General features: G+C 34.2%; 1 protein-coding gene across 1 annotated transcript in view; it reads right to left on the reverse strand.

Annotated features, from left to right (window-relative positions):
• The window catches only part of pou6f2 (POU class 6 homeobox 2), a 183,232-nt gene that overhangs the window by 24,476 nt on the left and 142,618 nt on the right, over positions 1–16,138 (reverse strand). Inside the window, exon 5 of the mRNA XM_012965502.3 lies at positions 7,906–8,052. Coding sequence (XP_012820956.1) covers positions 7,906–8,052 — 147 coding nt within the window. The remainder of the gene's footprint in view (positions 1–7,905; positions 8,053–16,138) is intronic.

Consider the following 16,138-nt stretch of genomic DNA (forward strand, 5'->3'; position numbering starts at 1 on the left):
AGAGCTATTAATAGGGTCCTAAATGTTAAACAACCTCCTATATTAGCCTGTAGGCTGTATTTTTTATACAAAAGTGCTACATAGGCTTTATTAAAAAAAAGAAGCAGACTATTTGCATTCAATTTTAAAACTACATTTGAGTGATTTTAACTCGAAGTGTCTAACGGCAGCGGTCAAGACAATGAGGACACAAAGTATTGATTTAGCAAATACTGAAAACAAAAATTTGAAAGTAATACACCTGTCAGATTAGAAACTGTATGTCATTCTGAAAAGAAGGCTAATGAAAGAATTGAACTGTACTATTGAAGAACAGCGTCTATTCTATTTGGAATGTAAATTGAAAAGCACATTCTGCTGTTGTAAAAATCACTTTGCTTGCGCTGTACATTACAGACATGATCCTATTACTCTACCTTATGACTTACAGCAGCAAGCCAACACTAAACAGAAGAGATGCATACCAAAATGTGCAAAAAAGTTGGATGATTCTGAATGATTTATCAAAACTGAATATTTTATAGAATTTTTTCTCAGTCCAACTGCACCATATACAACAAGTACTTAAATCATAACAGAGGAATAACCATTCTAAAGCAAACTGTATAAAGGGAAAATAAAGTTTTATGGTATTTGCTGAGCTGCCTTTTTTAGTTTTTGTTTTATACCTGATGCTTAATATGAATTCTGTAGGAACAATGATCATAAGTAAAATTTGGATGTTTTATTGTCCTTTTTTTTTCTTTTCTCTTTATGCACAGCTACATCATAACAAAACATTTCCATAGACACCTTTATATCTCAGCTCTGAAAATTATCTTCAAAAAACATATCATGTTCAATCCAACATGAGATTTGATGAATAGTGTGGTGTATATTTTTTTTAGATTTATGACTTTACATGGCCTAGCAAGCTGATTCTGTGTTGTTCTCACAGGATTCTGATAACACAAAGGGGCCATTAAAAAAAAGTGTGTTTTTTTTTTATTAAGATTATTTAGCACTAAAAGTTGCAGAAAAAAAAGTCTCACATTTTTCGAGATTTACTATGTGTCAATGGCATATGTCACCTCCCTTCCTTGAAGCATCCTTCTTTTGCTTTAAAACTTTAGAGTATCCATATTTTTAAAGCTGTTTTTTTTTTGTGCACCAACTTAAAAAAGTAGAGGTTTCAGTGTAACAATTAAAAAAATTAGAGTTTTTTCGCGACTTTTTGCACATACTTTTTCAGTTCCACACAGATTTGTATCTATACTGAGATGCATTGGAGAAGTAACGTAAAGTTTGCCAAGGTTATTATTATTGTTTATATTAATTTTTTTTTGTGAGACACAATAGAATCATTATCATAAAAAATAAATAATTTAACACAAAACTGGTAAAACTAACACAAAACAAAGGACCAGTGGATCAAAAAGTAGTTGTTTGGAATCTGTTCTGAATGTTTTTCTCACATTATGCTATTCTTGGTGCGTTTGTCTAATTGTTACAGCCCAGTAAATTTAAATACATTCTCATAATTTAAATCATTGAAAAAAGAGTATTTTACATCATTTAAACCTGTATATTGAAGTTAGTACAAAAAGGACAAAAACCTGACTTAAAACGAAATATTATACCTAAATAATGGGGGCAGAACTGATAGCTTTCTTTGATGGCTTAAGGACAGACTTTCTGACCTAATTATGTCAAACAGTGTCAGCACCAGAGATAATGCAAAGGCAAATGCATTGCTTTAAATGTATTCTCTGTGCTGTATTGTTAGGACCAAGAAAAAAAAAATCCATCAGGGCTCAATAGCACTATTCACCATCAAGAAATTCAGAAAGCAAATGTGAGTGACCTTCAGTAGTGTCCAACTGTATTAATGCAATTTCTAGTTATTGCTTTCCTAAGTATGAATTACAATGCTCCCATACACGTCCCATGTGTTTTCATAAACACAAAATATTAATAACTTTTTTAAGGGATGCTATAATGACTTGTATGGTATACTTTTTATTTCTAAGTTACACTGTTTACAAATAATTCACTTTGCCATTTTAAATGTTATTTTGAACCAACAAATTTATTTTTTTTAAATTTGTAATATTGGTGTGTAGGCAGCCATCTCATTGCATTGTGTCTGATTCTGAGCTTTCAGAAGGAGCCAGCACTACACAATAGAACTGCTTTCAGACAACCTATTGTTTCTTCTACTCCCATGTAACTAGAGGAGTCCCAAGCTGGACTTGGATTTCATTCTATTGAGTGTTATTCTAATAACTACTGCTATCTTGCTCCATTCCCATTATTCTACTGATCAGCTGCTGGGGGGGAGAGAGGGGGTGATATCACTCCAACTTGCAGCTCAGCAGTAAAGTGTGATTGAAGTTTATCAAAGCATGAATCACGTGGCTATGGCACCCTGGGAAATGAAGAATATGGCTAGCCCCATGTGAAATTTCAAAATGAAATATAAAAAAATCTGTTTTTGGAAAACAGATTTCAATGCAGGATTCTGCTGGAGAAGCTATATGTGCTTTTACATGTTTTCCCATAACAGTATTCCTTTAACAAAATAAATATTCCACCTGCACAAAGCCTCATAACAATGGGCACATTAAGTAATGGTGCAAAGTGTGAAAAGCTGATGTTCCTTTGTCCCCTTTGCTCCATGCCGCATTGCGTGCCCAACCAAGCAAATGTGATGACGCCCAGAAGAAGCCCTGAAAAGTACAATATAGAGCTGGGGTGAAATGCATTTCAGCTAGTATTTCCATGCCGCTTCGAACCTCCTTTCTTTCAGAATACCCACATGCACCAATATAAATGAATACGTGATAAATTTATGACTGTTAAAAACTGCATATATAGTGGTGTTTCTGACAAAAGTACTTCAAAACGTAAGCAAGGTCAGATGTGTTAATTGCCTGCTTATATTTATTGTTATTATTTTGAATATAACCCAATGAAATTTTTTTATGACGTTGTATACACAATAAGTGCAGTAACTGGGATGTGTTTAGACATAACTGTGCGTCTGTATAACAACTTATTCTGAAACCTCATATGGTCTGTGTTTATAAAATAAAAAAAACATGAAACGTTGCCAGAAAAAAACTCTCATTTATATCTCTTTCCTTGCTGCATGTTGTAAGGTCTGTCCAGTAGAAATGAAAATGTGCTGTTTTAGGCTTCGAGGTGCGTTAGATCAACAAATACTTATTTTATATATTTTAGACTAATTAGCAACCTTCAGAGACCTGGTGGGATGAAAAATGCGACTGGGCTGTAAATTTAAATGGTTACAAGGTTTTTAGGAGGGACAGAGAGATTAAAAAGGGTGGAGGGGTTTGTCTTTATGTAAAGATGAGTTAAAGCTATGCAGTAAAGACATTACCAAAGGAAATGTATAATCTCTTTGGGTAGAAATTTCAGCAGGGCTTCACAACAAGGTCAAGTTGTTATTATGGGGGACTTTAATTATCTGGACATTGACTGGAGTAATGGGGTGGCTAAGTCAGAAAAAGCTGGTAGGTTTGTAAATATGCTAAATGACAACTTTTTACTAATATCTACAGTTAGTATTAGTGGTATTACAGTATGTATAGTTTATGTATGTGTTGGTATAGATTGGTAAGTATAGGTTGTGTGTGCTGGGTTTACTTGGAAGGGTAGAACTTGATGGACTCAGGTCTAATTTCAATCCTATGTAACTATGAGGAAAATATTAATTATTAAATATAACCTGCATGGAGTGTAAACTGAGCCTTCATGTTAATACAGAGTTGTATGTGTTTAGGAGCTCTGTATTCATAAGGGTCAGTTGGTCAGCAGCACCTACCTAGGGAACACCATCAGGTGCACGGTGCAGGAATCCCCTGTATTTACCATCTATCTGTGTCAGAAGCATTGCATCCATCAGCCCTGTAGTCTGCACTTTTTACAAGATTTTTAATCTGACATATAAATGCCACCTAAAATGCTTTAGAAATATAGGTTTTTATGACCCTCTATGTTATCTGACCTTTTACCAAAGCAAGGGACAGGAGGTAATCTGCAAGTGACTGAAATGTTGGGCTCATGTTTGGGGCACTTTAATATTGTATTACTTTTAGTACTTTACATTTGTAACATTTTTAAAAAGTCCAATACAGTAAAATACAGTTCAAATATGAAGTTTTGTAACAGATACAGGATAAAATCCTCTTTCTCTCTATAAAGAGATGATATAGAAACACGCAGATTTGGCTTCTCCTGTTATTCCAAACAATCTTCACTAGAGGGTGCATGCCGTCTACAGTACTACTAACAGTCAGTCTTTGTATTCAAAATGCAGAATTACATACTATGCATTGTTTCTAAACTTTTCACTTTTCCCATCAAGTTATTCTTTGCTGTTAAAATTAAGGGCACATTTCCTCAAAATGAAACTTTGCCTAATGACTAAAATAATTAAAGATATGTATTCAAATATATTTAGACATTAAAGAAACCACCTTAAAGAACTACTGGCACCTGCAAACATCCTATACATCCTTAAATGTTGCCCATTTGTTTCAGTGTTTTACTTTTCTTTCTTTGCTGCATTGTGCTCGAGTTTTTGGATCTTTAAGTTGACCTAACGCCTGTTTTTTTCTGCCAGATAGGGAAAGCTTTGGAATGGGAATTCTGGGACCCATAGTTTACCCTGTATACCAGATTTAAAGTCACTTGTTACTAAATTACTATCATTGTTTACCATCGAGTGGAACAAATATTATATACAGTAGCTAGTGAAATAATAGGCAGGGTTCATTTTGATTAATAATTCTTTTTCTGGAGATTCTTTATAGGTTTCACCTCTTCCCTACACTTATACCAGTAATTCTGCTTCTCTAAGCTGTCTATATACTTACATCAATATACCAGTTATATCAAGTCTCCGCGAAGGTGTTAGGGCAGTGTCATTTTTTTGTCACTTTGCAAGTTCAGTTTTATCTATCTCCATATTTACCATGTTCAATGTTCCTATTTACTCTGCCTTGGCTTTTTCATTATCTCATTAAGGCACATTATATCATTATCAGCTATCCGCAAAAAGCAAATATAGTGGAATTAAAGGGTTTTTTTCACAACATTTACTATGATGTAGAGAGTAATATCCAAGGCAATTTACAACTGGTCTTCATTTTTTATTAGTTGTGATTTTTAAAATATTTAACTTTTTGTTCAGCAGCTCTCTATAATTTCAGCAGTTTATCAGGTTGCTAGGGTTCCAATTGCCTTAGCAACCAGGGAGTGGTTTGAATAAGAGGCTGATATAAGAACAGAGGAGAACTGAATAGAAAAATAAGTAATGAAAATAACAAAAAAATTGTAGCCTCACAGAGCAAAAGTGTTTGGCTGCTGTGGTCAGTGACCCAAAGTTGGACAGAGTCAGAAGAACAAGGAAAATAATTAAAAAAACTATAAAAAAAAACAAAAAACTAATTAATTGGTTATTCTATAACATATAAAAAGTTATGTGAATGACCCCTGTAATTATTCTCTGCTATTGCTTTATTTTTAAGGGCGATAGCTCTAATATTGAGAAGTGCCACAACAAAGCATAGTGTGGAGGTCAGAAATGAAATACTAAAAGTCGCGAGTAACAAGAAATGTACTGTTCTTTCGATTATTAAAATGTGACAATAATATCACATTAGGAAATGCATTTTCTATAAACAGCAGTAATTTACACAGCAATACACAACTTTGGGGCTCATATACAGTATATATATATATCTCAACTGTAGGCAGATATGCAGCTGAGCAGTAGCCCATAGAATCCAACTAGTGGTTGCCTTTATTCAGCCAGCTCAGACAGAATGATAAAAACAAAAATGTGATTGGTCCCATGTTTTAAAATAAAAGTAAACAGTATCTATTTAATTCATAGGAAGAAACTAAAACTGTCTGCACATGGTATAAAAGTAGCAAAAGTCCAGCCCAATAAAATCAATAACTGAAATAAGAGGGAAGGAAGTGGACCCTGCTCAACAGAGTTTACAATCTACTTGAGCAAACATGGCATGCAACTTTAAAAGTGTGCCATTCTTGCACATAGCCTTGACATAAGCACTCACCATAATCATATGGCTGATATTCAGTCAACATTTCTCTACAGGGCAACTGTATAACTTATTTTAACTGTATAACTTATTTTAGGAATAAATGTATTGTTTATATATACATGCTCTACTGTACTGAATCCAAGCACCTTGGTGGAGGACATTATTGCTACTGCACTATATAAATAGTGCATTGGTATAAGCTACATTAAACAGTACATTTATCCAGCACATTATCAGCTTTCATTTAGAGTTCAGAGAAAGAGAAGCAATCCACTATACATATATTATGTGCTGCAACAACAATCCTGTGCAAAATCACAATATGTTGGTGGGATTGTTAGATAGCTTTAAGCCTCAGCATTTATCCGCAATAGGTATGAAATCATCATTTTCCTGCGTGAGCAGCTAAACTGACTGCTTCTTGCAAGCATTATACACATTGGTTTGATTCTTAGCAAATCACAGATTTTTTTGAACAGGCTCCGTATAAGATCTGCTGTATAAGATGATGGTTTGATGAAAGGGATTGAAAGCCAGGTTAAAGTAGACATTGAAAGGTTATTGTAGAGGGCACATTGTTCATACAATCCTCTTTTAATACATGTGGTGTGCACCTGCGATAAGATGATTCATTAGATATGGTCTCACTTTGACAAGCTCCATCGTTCAACACCCAGGATAGTGATGGAACAATTCTGCACCCACCCTCTAAATATGACAAGGTCAGCATATTTTTCTAGACTGTGAATGGGGGTGTAGTGTAGCTTTAGATTTTTGTTTACTATCTATGCAGCTGTACAGAGAATGTAAATGAACACTGAGTAACACACCCAGTTTACATTTATATGTCTACAAAGTAGCAGAATTCATGAATGATCACTTGTTGCAGACTGAGTATAGCAAATCATGTCAACATTTAAAACTAGTTTTGAAAAAGGCAACAAGTAAAATCTGTTCTAATATTGTATAATGCTTTATATAAAGGTATATGCCCTTGGATACTAAAGAGTTAATAGGGCTGGGGTTTTCCAGATATGGGACCTTTCCGTAATTTGGATCTACATACTTCAGCTTAAAAATCATGTAAACATTAAATCAGTGATCCCCAACCAGTGGCTCGTAAGCAACATGTTGCTCTCCAACCCCTTGGATGTTGCTCCCAGTGCCCTCAAAGCAGGTGCTTATTTTAGAATTTCTGGTTAGGAGGCAGGTTTTAGTTGCATAAAAACCCACTGTAATGTCAAACAGAGCCTCCTTTAGGCTTCCAGTCAACATAGGGACTATCAAATAGCCAATTATAGCTCTCATTGGCACCTCCAGGAACTTTTTTCATGTTTGTGTTGCTCTCCAAAACATTTTCCATTTGAATGTGGCTCACAGGTATAAAAGGTTGGGAATTCCTGCATTAAATAAACCCAATAGGATTGTTTTGCCTCCAATTAGGATTATATCTTAGTTGGGACCAAGTACAAGGTATTGTTTTATCATTAGTGAGAAAAAGGAAATATGATTTAAAAATGTGAATTATTTGCTTATAATGGAGTCTGTGTGCGATGGCCTTCCTGTAATTCAGAGCTTTCTGGATAACAGGTTTCCAGATAACAGATCCCATACTTGTTTATCAGTTGGCAAGCTTCAGATCTGAGCTCAGTCTTGCAATTAAGGTGCTAATGCAAATACAAAATATTTATTTTTATATCTATTGCAAGCTGGCATGAGCTGAATTTAAAGAAAATTTAGACAAGGAATCACTGTTCTAATGTGATTTAGTAGACACGTCACTGTATTGCTTTTGAGTTACAGCATGTTCAGCATTTTCAGTTATTACCTGTCCTTGTGCATTTGTGACCAGTTGACCTGTAACCCCTTGTAGACTGGAAAGTGCATTTCCAAAGGCTTGTGAACCTGCTATTGACCCCATAGCTGCTGCTGCTGCTGCCGCTGCTGCTTGATTTGCTAAAGGGTTATTAACCATCTGCAAAACAAAAGTGTAGGGAAAATAAAGGATGTGTACTAAAACAAAAAAACATTTATAATATGTATTAGTGCCCTTTTTATTTATATAATGCTGATATATTCTACAACACCATACACGGATTACTCCTCACTCATATTTATGGCACAAATATTATCTTCTCATGACATAAGTTAAGACTGCATTAGGATTATTGTTTGGAATATTGTTTATCTGTTTTGGTTCTCTGGGTCTGACTCCTTAAGCAATGTAAAAGGAGTGACATTTCCCAAGTTCTTCTGATCAGATATCTCATCTGTCTTGCAATATTGTTTTAGGACTCAAAGTCAGGAGTGCAGAGAATGTAAACAGTCAGACTGCTTTTAACATGATTATTTTGAACATTTATAATAAATGTATTTTGGAATGCTGCTAAAAATGACACTTTCTTTCACTATATGCAAATAGTTTTTTCATGACAGAGCCATTAGGTCATGGGATGCTGACTTCTGTGTAATGTATATATAAAAGGTGTTTTAGGTACTGTAGTTACACTGCAGTTCCTTGTAGAACCACTTGTAGGATTGTAGTAAGATAACATCCATTCAATATGTGTGCCCTATAAAGGAAAGAGTGGATAGAACCTACCAACAGGAAGAGCATTTCTCTACAGAATAGATAACTGTGTAAAAATAAATGGCTGTCAGAACATCAAATTTTACGCCATATTTTTACGTAAGTTCCGGTGGAAGAAAAAACACATGAAAAAACTACGCCTATTTTATTTTACGGCCGAACTTAAATGTGCCCCTTAGTGTGAGAGCTTGGGACAGCCTGCTAATGATGCACATGGTATTGCTGAGTGCTCAGGGTAAAGCCAAATGACAGTATGTGTTTTCCCACAAACAAAATGTACAAAAGGAAAGTCTTTTGGATCAAGTATGCAGGTCCAAAGTCTAGGTATTCAATGAATAAAGCAACAGGACTAGTTTTTCTGTTTACTTGTGTTGGTTGCACAACATAGTAAAGCTGTGTAGAGTAAGCAACCAGGGCTCCACAAAGAAAGCTTAGCGAAGGAACTTTGAGTGGATATAATTAAGAGCAAAGTGGAGCTTTCCAAAACTGTGTTGCTGTAGTCCAGCTGCAATGTACATTTTTGTGTTAGCTAGGTTGTAGCTCTCTATCTATGAACAGATGAATTACAATATTTTATTATTGGTAAAACACAATTATCTTAACTGATCTAGAAGACAAGCTTGTCCACTGACATCCTATAGATCTAAGCCTAGTACAGATCAAAAACTGTCTGTAAAAAAAAAAAAAGATGGCAATTATAAAGTCTCTAAGCTATCAAATGACTTACACTAGCAAGCTATCAAATGACTTACACAAGTCTAAAATATGCAGCTGGGTGCACTGCCCAAGAGGAAGAGCATGGAATGTAAAAATTAACAGAAGCCAAACAATGTGATTGCCGAGTGCCTTTGCAAGCAGCCAGATCCTGTTATATGAGTGGAGCCTTTAAAAGTATGTTGACTTTTGACTAAACATACAAAATAAACATCTGCAATAGTCTTTACTCATACTGAGGGTGAAGCTGAGGGTGAAGCCAAGTGTATAATAAAAACAAGAGTATATCCTATATATGAAACAGAGAATCATACTGCAAACAGTAAATAACTGATATTTATTTAGTCTTCACAACTCTATTTCCGAATAGCTTTGCTGTTTTATTGTTGTAAAAGTATATGGCTATAAAATAACCATACAATCATATAGCTGAATCATAGATACTGTAGCTTGCCAAAAGAAAGCAGCACCTGTATTTAACTTTATTGATTGTGAAATTAGCTCAATACAATGGGACCCTACACTGTGATTATTCAAAGTATGTTTTGCCCTCCTAAAAACTTATAAGGTTATCCTCTGATGTTCTTTATATTTATGCAGGCTTCTGTAACTGCCACTCTTTACAATAATCTCCACTGCCACTGACACACACTCCTTTCACTATCACATTTTTCTATCTTGGTAATGCTAGATTTGAAAATCGTGTGCAAGCACAATTTACTATGGCAAATAACTCACAGCAGGATATAATGAGAGGACGTGTTTAGAACCACACAAAACTCCTATTGACACCTACTGTGAGTTGCTACCAAAGGGATCTCAGGAATAAAAGGCTGAAAACATTCTATTTCCAAAAGCATTTTTTTCCACATTAAATTATATTTGTAAAAAAAATGTACAGAAACTAGACAATATAAAAGTATATTCATCTGCTGAAACAGATATCATGTGCAGAATCTTAGTTTTCAATATACCATTTTTTTCAATGCTCTTTATAAAACGGTCCAAATCAATTTACTGATAAATTGAATCAATATATTAACTTTTACTATTAACATGGACTACTTAACTATATCCTTTTCTGTCCAACATTTGAATTCTGTTTTTTCTTGACCATTGATTAGAATTGTGGAATTATCATTGTGTAAGAGAATCTGAAATTATCATTATTATATTTTCTTTCTATATCTTCTTTCAGGAACCAACACCATGCCATTAGCTTTCTTTAGAATTAAATTAATATTGAGAAAATATAATAATGAATCTATGTAGAGCTTGGCAACATGTGATGGGTTTTTTGAAGGGGAGGTTTAATCTAATCATTAAGGTTATGCAAACATAAATAACAGAGTGACAAGAAGTACTCTAACATGTTTCTGCTGGTTTAATTGCTCAACTAAACCTAGTAGACACATTTGGACATCTGGCATTAGGAGCATCAAGCTTCTCATTCATAAATTGAAGTTTATGCCACCATTAACCAGGGTCTATATGGCATTTAGTAAACTATATAACTTAATGGAGTTAGGTACATTTTTTGAAAGAATTGTTTCTGTATGACTTGGTCTATAACAGCTATTACAGTACTGGAAATGGTATCTAGTATGTCAGCTTTTTCATCTTAGTTTAATTGATAAAGGTCTGTCTTCCACTTGACAAAGGTTTTATGTGTGCCTTCTGTGCCCCTTGAAATGAGATCTATATATATTTTAGGCATTATTTTATCAGTCAAAGGCAGTTTAAACAATCAAAGACTTATTGCTTTGGAACTTATTTTCTAGCATTTAAAGTTTTTTTTTTCATTCTTAATGGTAACCCCCCCCCCACCCAAAAAAAACCCCATCACAATTGTGAAGAAAGCTCTCCAAAGTGAAAGTCCAAAAGCATTCTCCTACCCTTAGATGTCTCACTTAGGGCGACAATATCTTCTATAAAACCCTGCTCAAATTACTGCATATATATCGCCTAAAATTATTGTCAGTCATAAGAGAACACATTATGGCAGCATGCAGAACAAGAGGCCACAAACCTGGCATATAGTCAAGGGTAATATGTTTTAGAATATACTGTAGTACAAATGAACTGCAATGAAATAAAAACTGACCGAAAAACTGTAGCTAAACTTCAACAAATTAGAGCTGGATCAGTCAGCAAGTCTGTAAATCCTATAGACATTTAACCTGTGAATGACAATGCTTATACAATTGCTAATTAGAATAACTACAGTAAATTCACTCATTATGCTATGAAACCTCATCTGTGTATAATTTTTGGCTATTAGTAAAATAGTCACTGCCTATCTGCCTCTTGGTTAATTTGAAAGTTTATAATAAATGGTTGAACAAAGTTAAAATATTTTACCCCAAAATACAGACCCTAATGTAAAGTCTAAAAATCAAGATTATTTTTTAAAATGTTTAAATTAAATATTTTGATAATTTACTTACTATCAAGCAGATTAAACTCCAAAATAATACATAATCAGATTATTACTCTTCTAAATGCTCCTTATCTAAATGTTTGCCAATAAAATGTGAATGAATAAAAAATATGTAGTTACTGCTGAAAGCAAAAGCCATATCTAGAACTGTAATAAAAGACCTAAAATGTTATTCTTTCATTTCCTAATACATTCGGGAACTGACTACATGGTCACTGGGTGCAACAGCCCATGTAATCTTGGATATGAAAAAGAATTAGACCGAAAGTACGAAATAGACACCTAGATCAGAATATTGGGTAAAACTAGCATATTATCCCAATCGTAAGACGCACCTAAAATTTTTAGAGAAAGACAGAGAAATTCCAGTCATTTCTCATTACTTTGAAGGTCAACCTTGCTGGGAAAATTGTTTCTGCTTTACAATTCCCCAAACTGTAGAAAGCAGTTAGAGTTCTGGACAAAAACTAATGTTGCATTCAAAGGGAAAAGAGGCTGATATGGCAGCCTGCTATAATAAGAGAATTTTTTACTCTTTCCACTTCCCCATGAACCTAATCAACTGTGACATGAGAAAATATACAGGCTTCACCCAGCCAGAATCTGACTGCCACCTAAGAGTGTCCTCAATATCCCACTGTTTGGGACTCTACAATGATCCTTCCGACATCAGTTTTGTGCATGTACATCAAAATGCCATTAAAAATGCTTATAAACACCTCCTGCTCACAGTCTTGCTCTCAAAACTCCAATCGAAGTCCGACTGTAAAGACTCCCTAGTGGTTGACTAAAGGTTTCTTTCGTTTACTAATTTGAAAGCATTTGCTAATGGAGAGTTGTCTTGAGAAATCTAAAGCTCTGCATGCCAAAATGTCATTAGAGGCAATATCTTTATACTCAATGTTCTGTAAATCCTTTCAAAACAATTCAATATTATTCATTGACCTACCAACTTCTTTTCTTTCCTAAAATTAATGGTATTCACTAATTGCACTGCACGCTGAAGGACACAGTGTTTCAGCATATATTACATTAATGCATTAGAATAGATGTGAACTGAGCCGTTTGCCTGCAATTATATCACAACATGCATTAATGCATTACTGATTTTGTATTGGATTAGATAATAAAGCTTGCATAGTTATGTGGTAATATATATCTCAAGCTAAAGCAGGCTATAGCTACACTGGTACAGAGTGTTTTTCCAATTGAAATCCAAGACAAATAAATATCACTTTACCCAACTCTTCTCACTTTTGTGATTTCCTCTTGACCACAATTCGATCCTTGCTTTATTCTAAAAAGACTATGGTATTTATCTCCACTCTAAATCTTAACAAAAATTGAGACCAGTATGGATTATACATTTCTAATACAACACACAGACAAGTTAAATAATTGGAAAAAAAATCCAAAAATGTATATTTCCTGCTGTTTTGTATACAAATATGCAAAAATATGGTATTTTTAAAGATAATGAAAACAATACAATATAATGAAATGGAGGAATTATAAATAAATACAATATAATAAAAGGGAGGAATTATATAGCAATGATTATACTTGCTATATATCTTGCTAGTTTTGCTACTATTCTTTAATTAGTCTGGTGAATTAGTTCCAATTCTTTGGAATGCAATGCAGGATTGCATTCTTATCCAAAATACTTGGGAACTATTTTTTTTCTGGATAAGAGGTCTTTCTATCATTTGGATAAAAATACCTTAAATCTACATAAAATAAACCCATACCTGTATCTTTCTTTGACACTATGACTATTATTTACTATAATTCGTATCTCTGTTTGACACTTAAATTTTTTCTGCATCTTTTTTGTTTGCGGTATTTCAATTTGGACATACGAGAAAATGAGTTGTCTTGGTTTTAAAAACCAAAGGGGCTTCCCCATCACACATTCTTTATGAAATTCTAAAAGGCATATGCAAATATGATCACTGTTTACAATGAGATTGTTAAAATAATAACAATTATTGGGTGGTCATATTAAGTGTGTTGGTAGGTAGCAATCCAGAGACAGGGGGTTATGTAAAAGGTACTAAGTTTGTCCAGGAGCAGTAACCCATAGCTAGCAACCATCAGGTACATTTTACTAGTCACCTGTTTAAAAGCAAACATCTTATTGGTTAATATGGATTACTGCTATTGGGCAAACTTAGTGCCTACTGCAGGTGCAAAACACTAATATAGCTGCAAAATTAAGTGCACATTGACACTAGTAGAAGAGTAGATAGAGTAGTAAGTAGTAGAAAATAGTAGAAAGAGTTAAATCACAAGCAACTATGGAGGACCTCTACCAAAAATACATGGGGAATCCTGAAAATGTTTTATAATGATTTTCAGAGATGGTTAAGCAGTTATGGATATGAATCAACCCTTGATATTTAGATATCATGTATAACTAAAGCTACCCCTGACATGGTGTCTAACACTATCACAAATGTGACCCCATTATTGGTTTATTATTGTACTGGGTATAATAATTTAGTATAGGTTTGCATTTTGTATTAGATAAAAACTATTGTTTCCTAACTTCAATCTTTGTAACTTTTGAGATTGAAAAAGATTGAAAAGCTGCTGTAGAAGTTATTTTCATATGTATAATATACAATAAAAATAATTATACAAAAAAAAAGTTACTTTTGCCCATGCATGTTTTTCACACTTGTGAGTAGTTGGGAGTACTAAAGCACCCATCCAGCCTGCACTGATAAATAGTGTGCAAGTATGCTAACAAAGGAAGCCTGTAATTACTACCAGGGTTTCACAGGTTGTGCCAATAGGCTCTTCTGCCGTGGAAAGCTTATCAGATTCCATTGTGTCTGAATGGGATACTGGAAGTGATGCCAACCCCACTTGCATATTAGAACGTTGCAAAGGACAGAGCTCTGTGTTGCCATTGTTTTGATGAAATTCTAGACATAGAATGCTTTAATTATATAATTGTTTATTAGTTCTTAAAATGAAATTGAAACTGCATTGTGTATGGACATGTGAGGTATTTCATAAACCTTTCATATGCGAGGGCTAAAGATTTGCTTTATATTTGGGGTATGGATGATTTTCTTTGTTTTAACAGATGTGAAATCTTCTGTAGGTCAGATCAAGCTTTTATATGGTATGTCCTTCTAAGATTTTCCAGGATGAATCAAAATACTAATACTCTAAGTCAGGTCTAACAAATGATCTTTAAAGTGGCATCATTATCTCTGTCTACCTGCTGCTATAATTTTTCACTATACATCTTGGCAACATGCTGTCATTTCCCCATGTCTCATTGCCGGTCTAATTCCAGTCAACTTAAATCCCATGAATGGCATTGAGGTCACAAGCATTTTGGAACCCCTTTGTTTTTGAAACCAGATCCCAAGCCGTGAAGGAAGATGGGCTTTTGTTTATTACAGACAATGAATATTTTGTCTGTAGCAACAGAAAAAAATAAGATCATATATATCTTGTACCATATATCTAACTGCTGCTTAGACCTTTTCATCTGCCTTCCATACTGTATAAATGAAATTTAAAAACATAACTGAGAGTTACTTCTCAGTAAACCATTTTAGAGGGTTTAAAGGTGCTGAGCATTACCATACTGTTAATCATAATGGCAATCAACTGCTCAAAGCAGTCTAACACATTCTGATGAACTGACACAGTTATTAGCTTTGACAAATGTGTCAATTTGCTTAAAACTTTCAGTTTTGCTAAATGGGGAAAATCAACCCCTGAGTTACAATTATTAGGCACATCACCATGGTTCGACTCTATTATGAGCAAATTTATTCAGCTGTTCTAGTGCAAAGAACAAATTCTCTGATCTACTGTTGCTATGCAGCCCCCATTGATCCACTCTGATGAAAGAGGTAAGCGAGGGGGGTTTTGGGGCTACATTGGGGTTGCTGCCTGGAGAGCCCCGATGGCATAGGCATATTGCTGCTGTCAGATGCCCTTTCTAATCATTACTAAATTTAGATTCTTGGAAAGATGGGGTTTGATGGGGTTTGCATTTCTATCCTCACAGGAACCAGTGCTTATACAATGTGTTGTACAACTTAATGGTTTTGGTCTTAATACTGCATAAAGAAACAGATTTTTTTTCATTAAACATATATTTAGAATGGCTTATTTACCAAAATTTATATTACATTGCTTTCATATTGTAGAGGAAAGCAAATCAGGGAAATTATAATTATTTCATTATGTAGTAGATTGTAGAGAAAAATTTCTTTGGTTTTTAAAGATTTCTAGATATAAGAGGTTATGCAATAAAATGCACAAGGAGCAGAAACCCATAGCAAC

This window comes from Xenopus tropicalis, chromosome 6 (assembly GCF_000004195.4).
Source record: "Xenopus tropicalis strain Nigerian chromosome 6, UCB_Xtro_10.0, whole genome shotgun sequence".
Taxonomy (NCBI): domain Eukaryota; kingdom Metazoa; phylum Chordata; class Amphibia; order Anura; family Pipidae; genus Xenopus; species Xenopus tropicalis.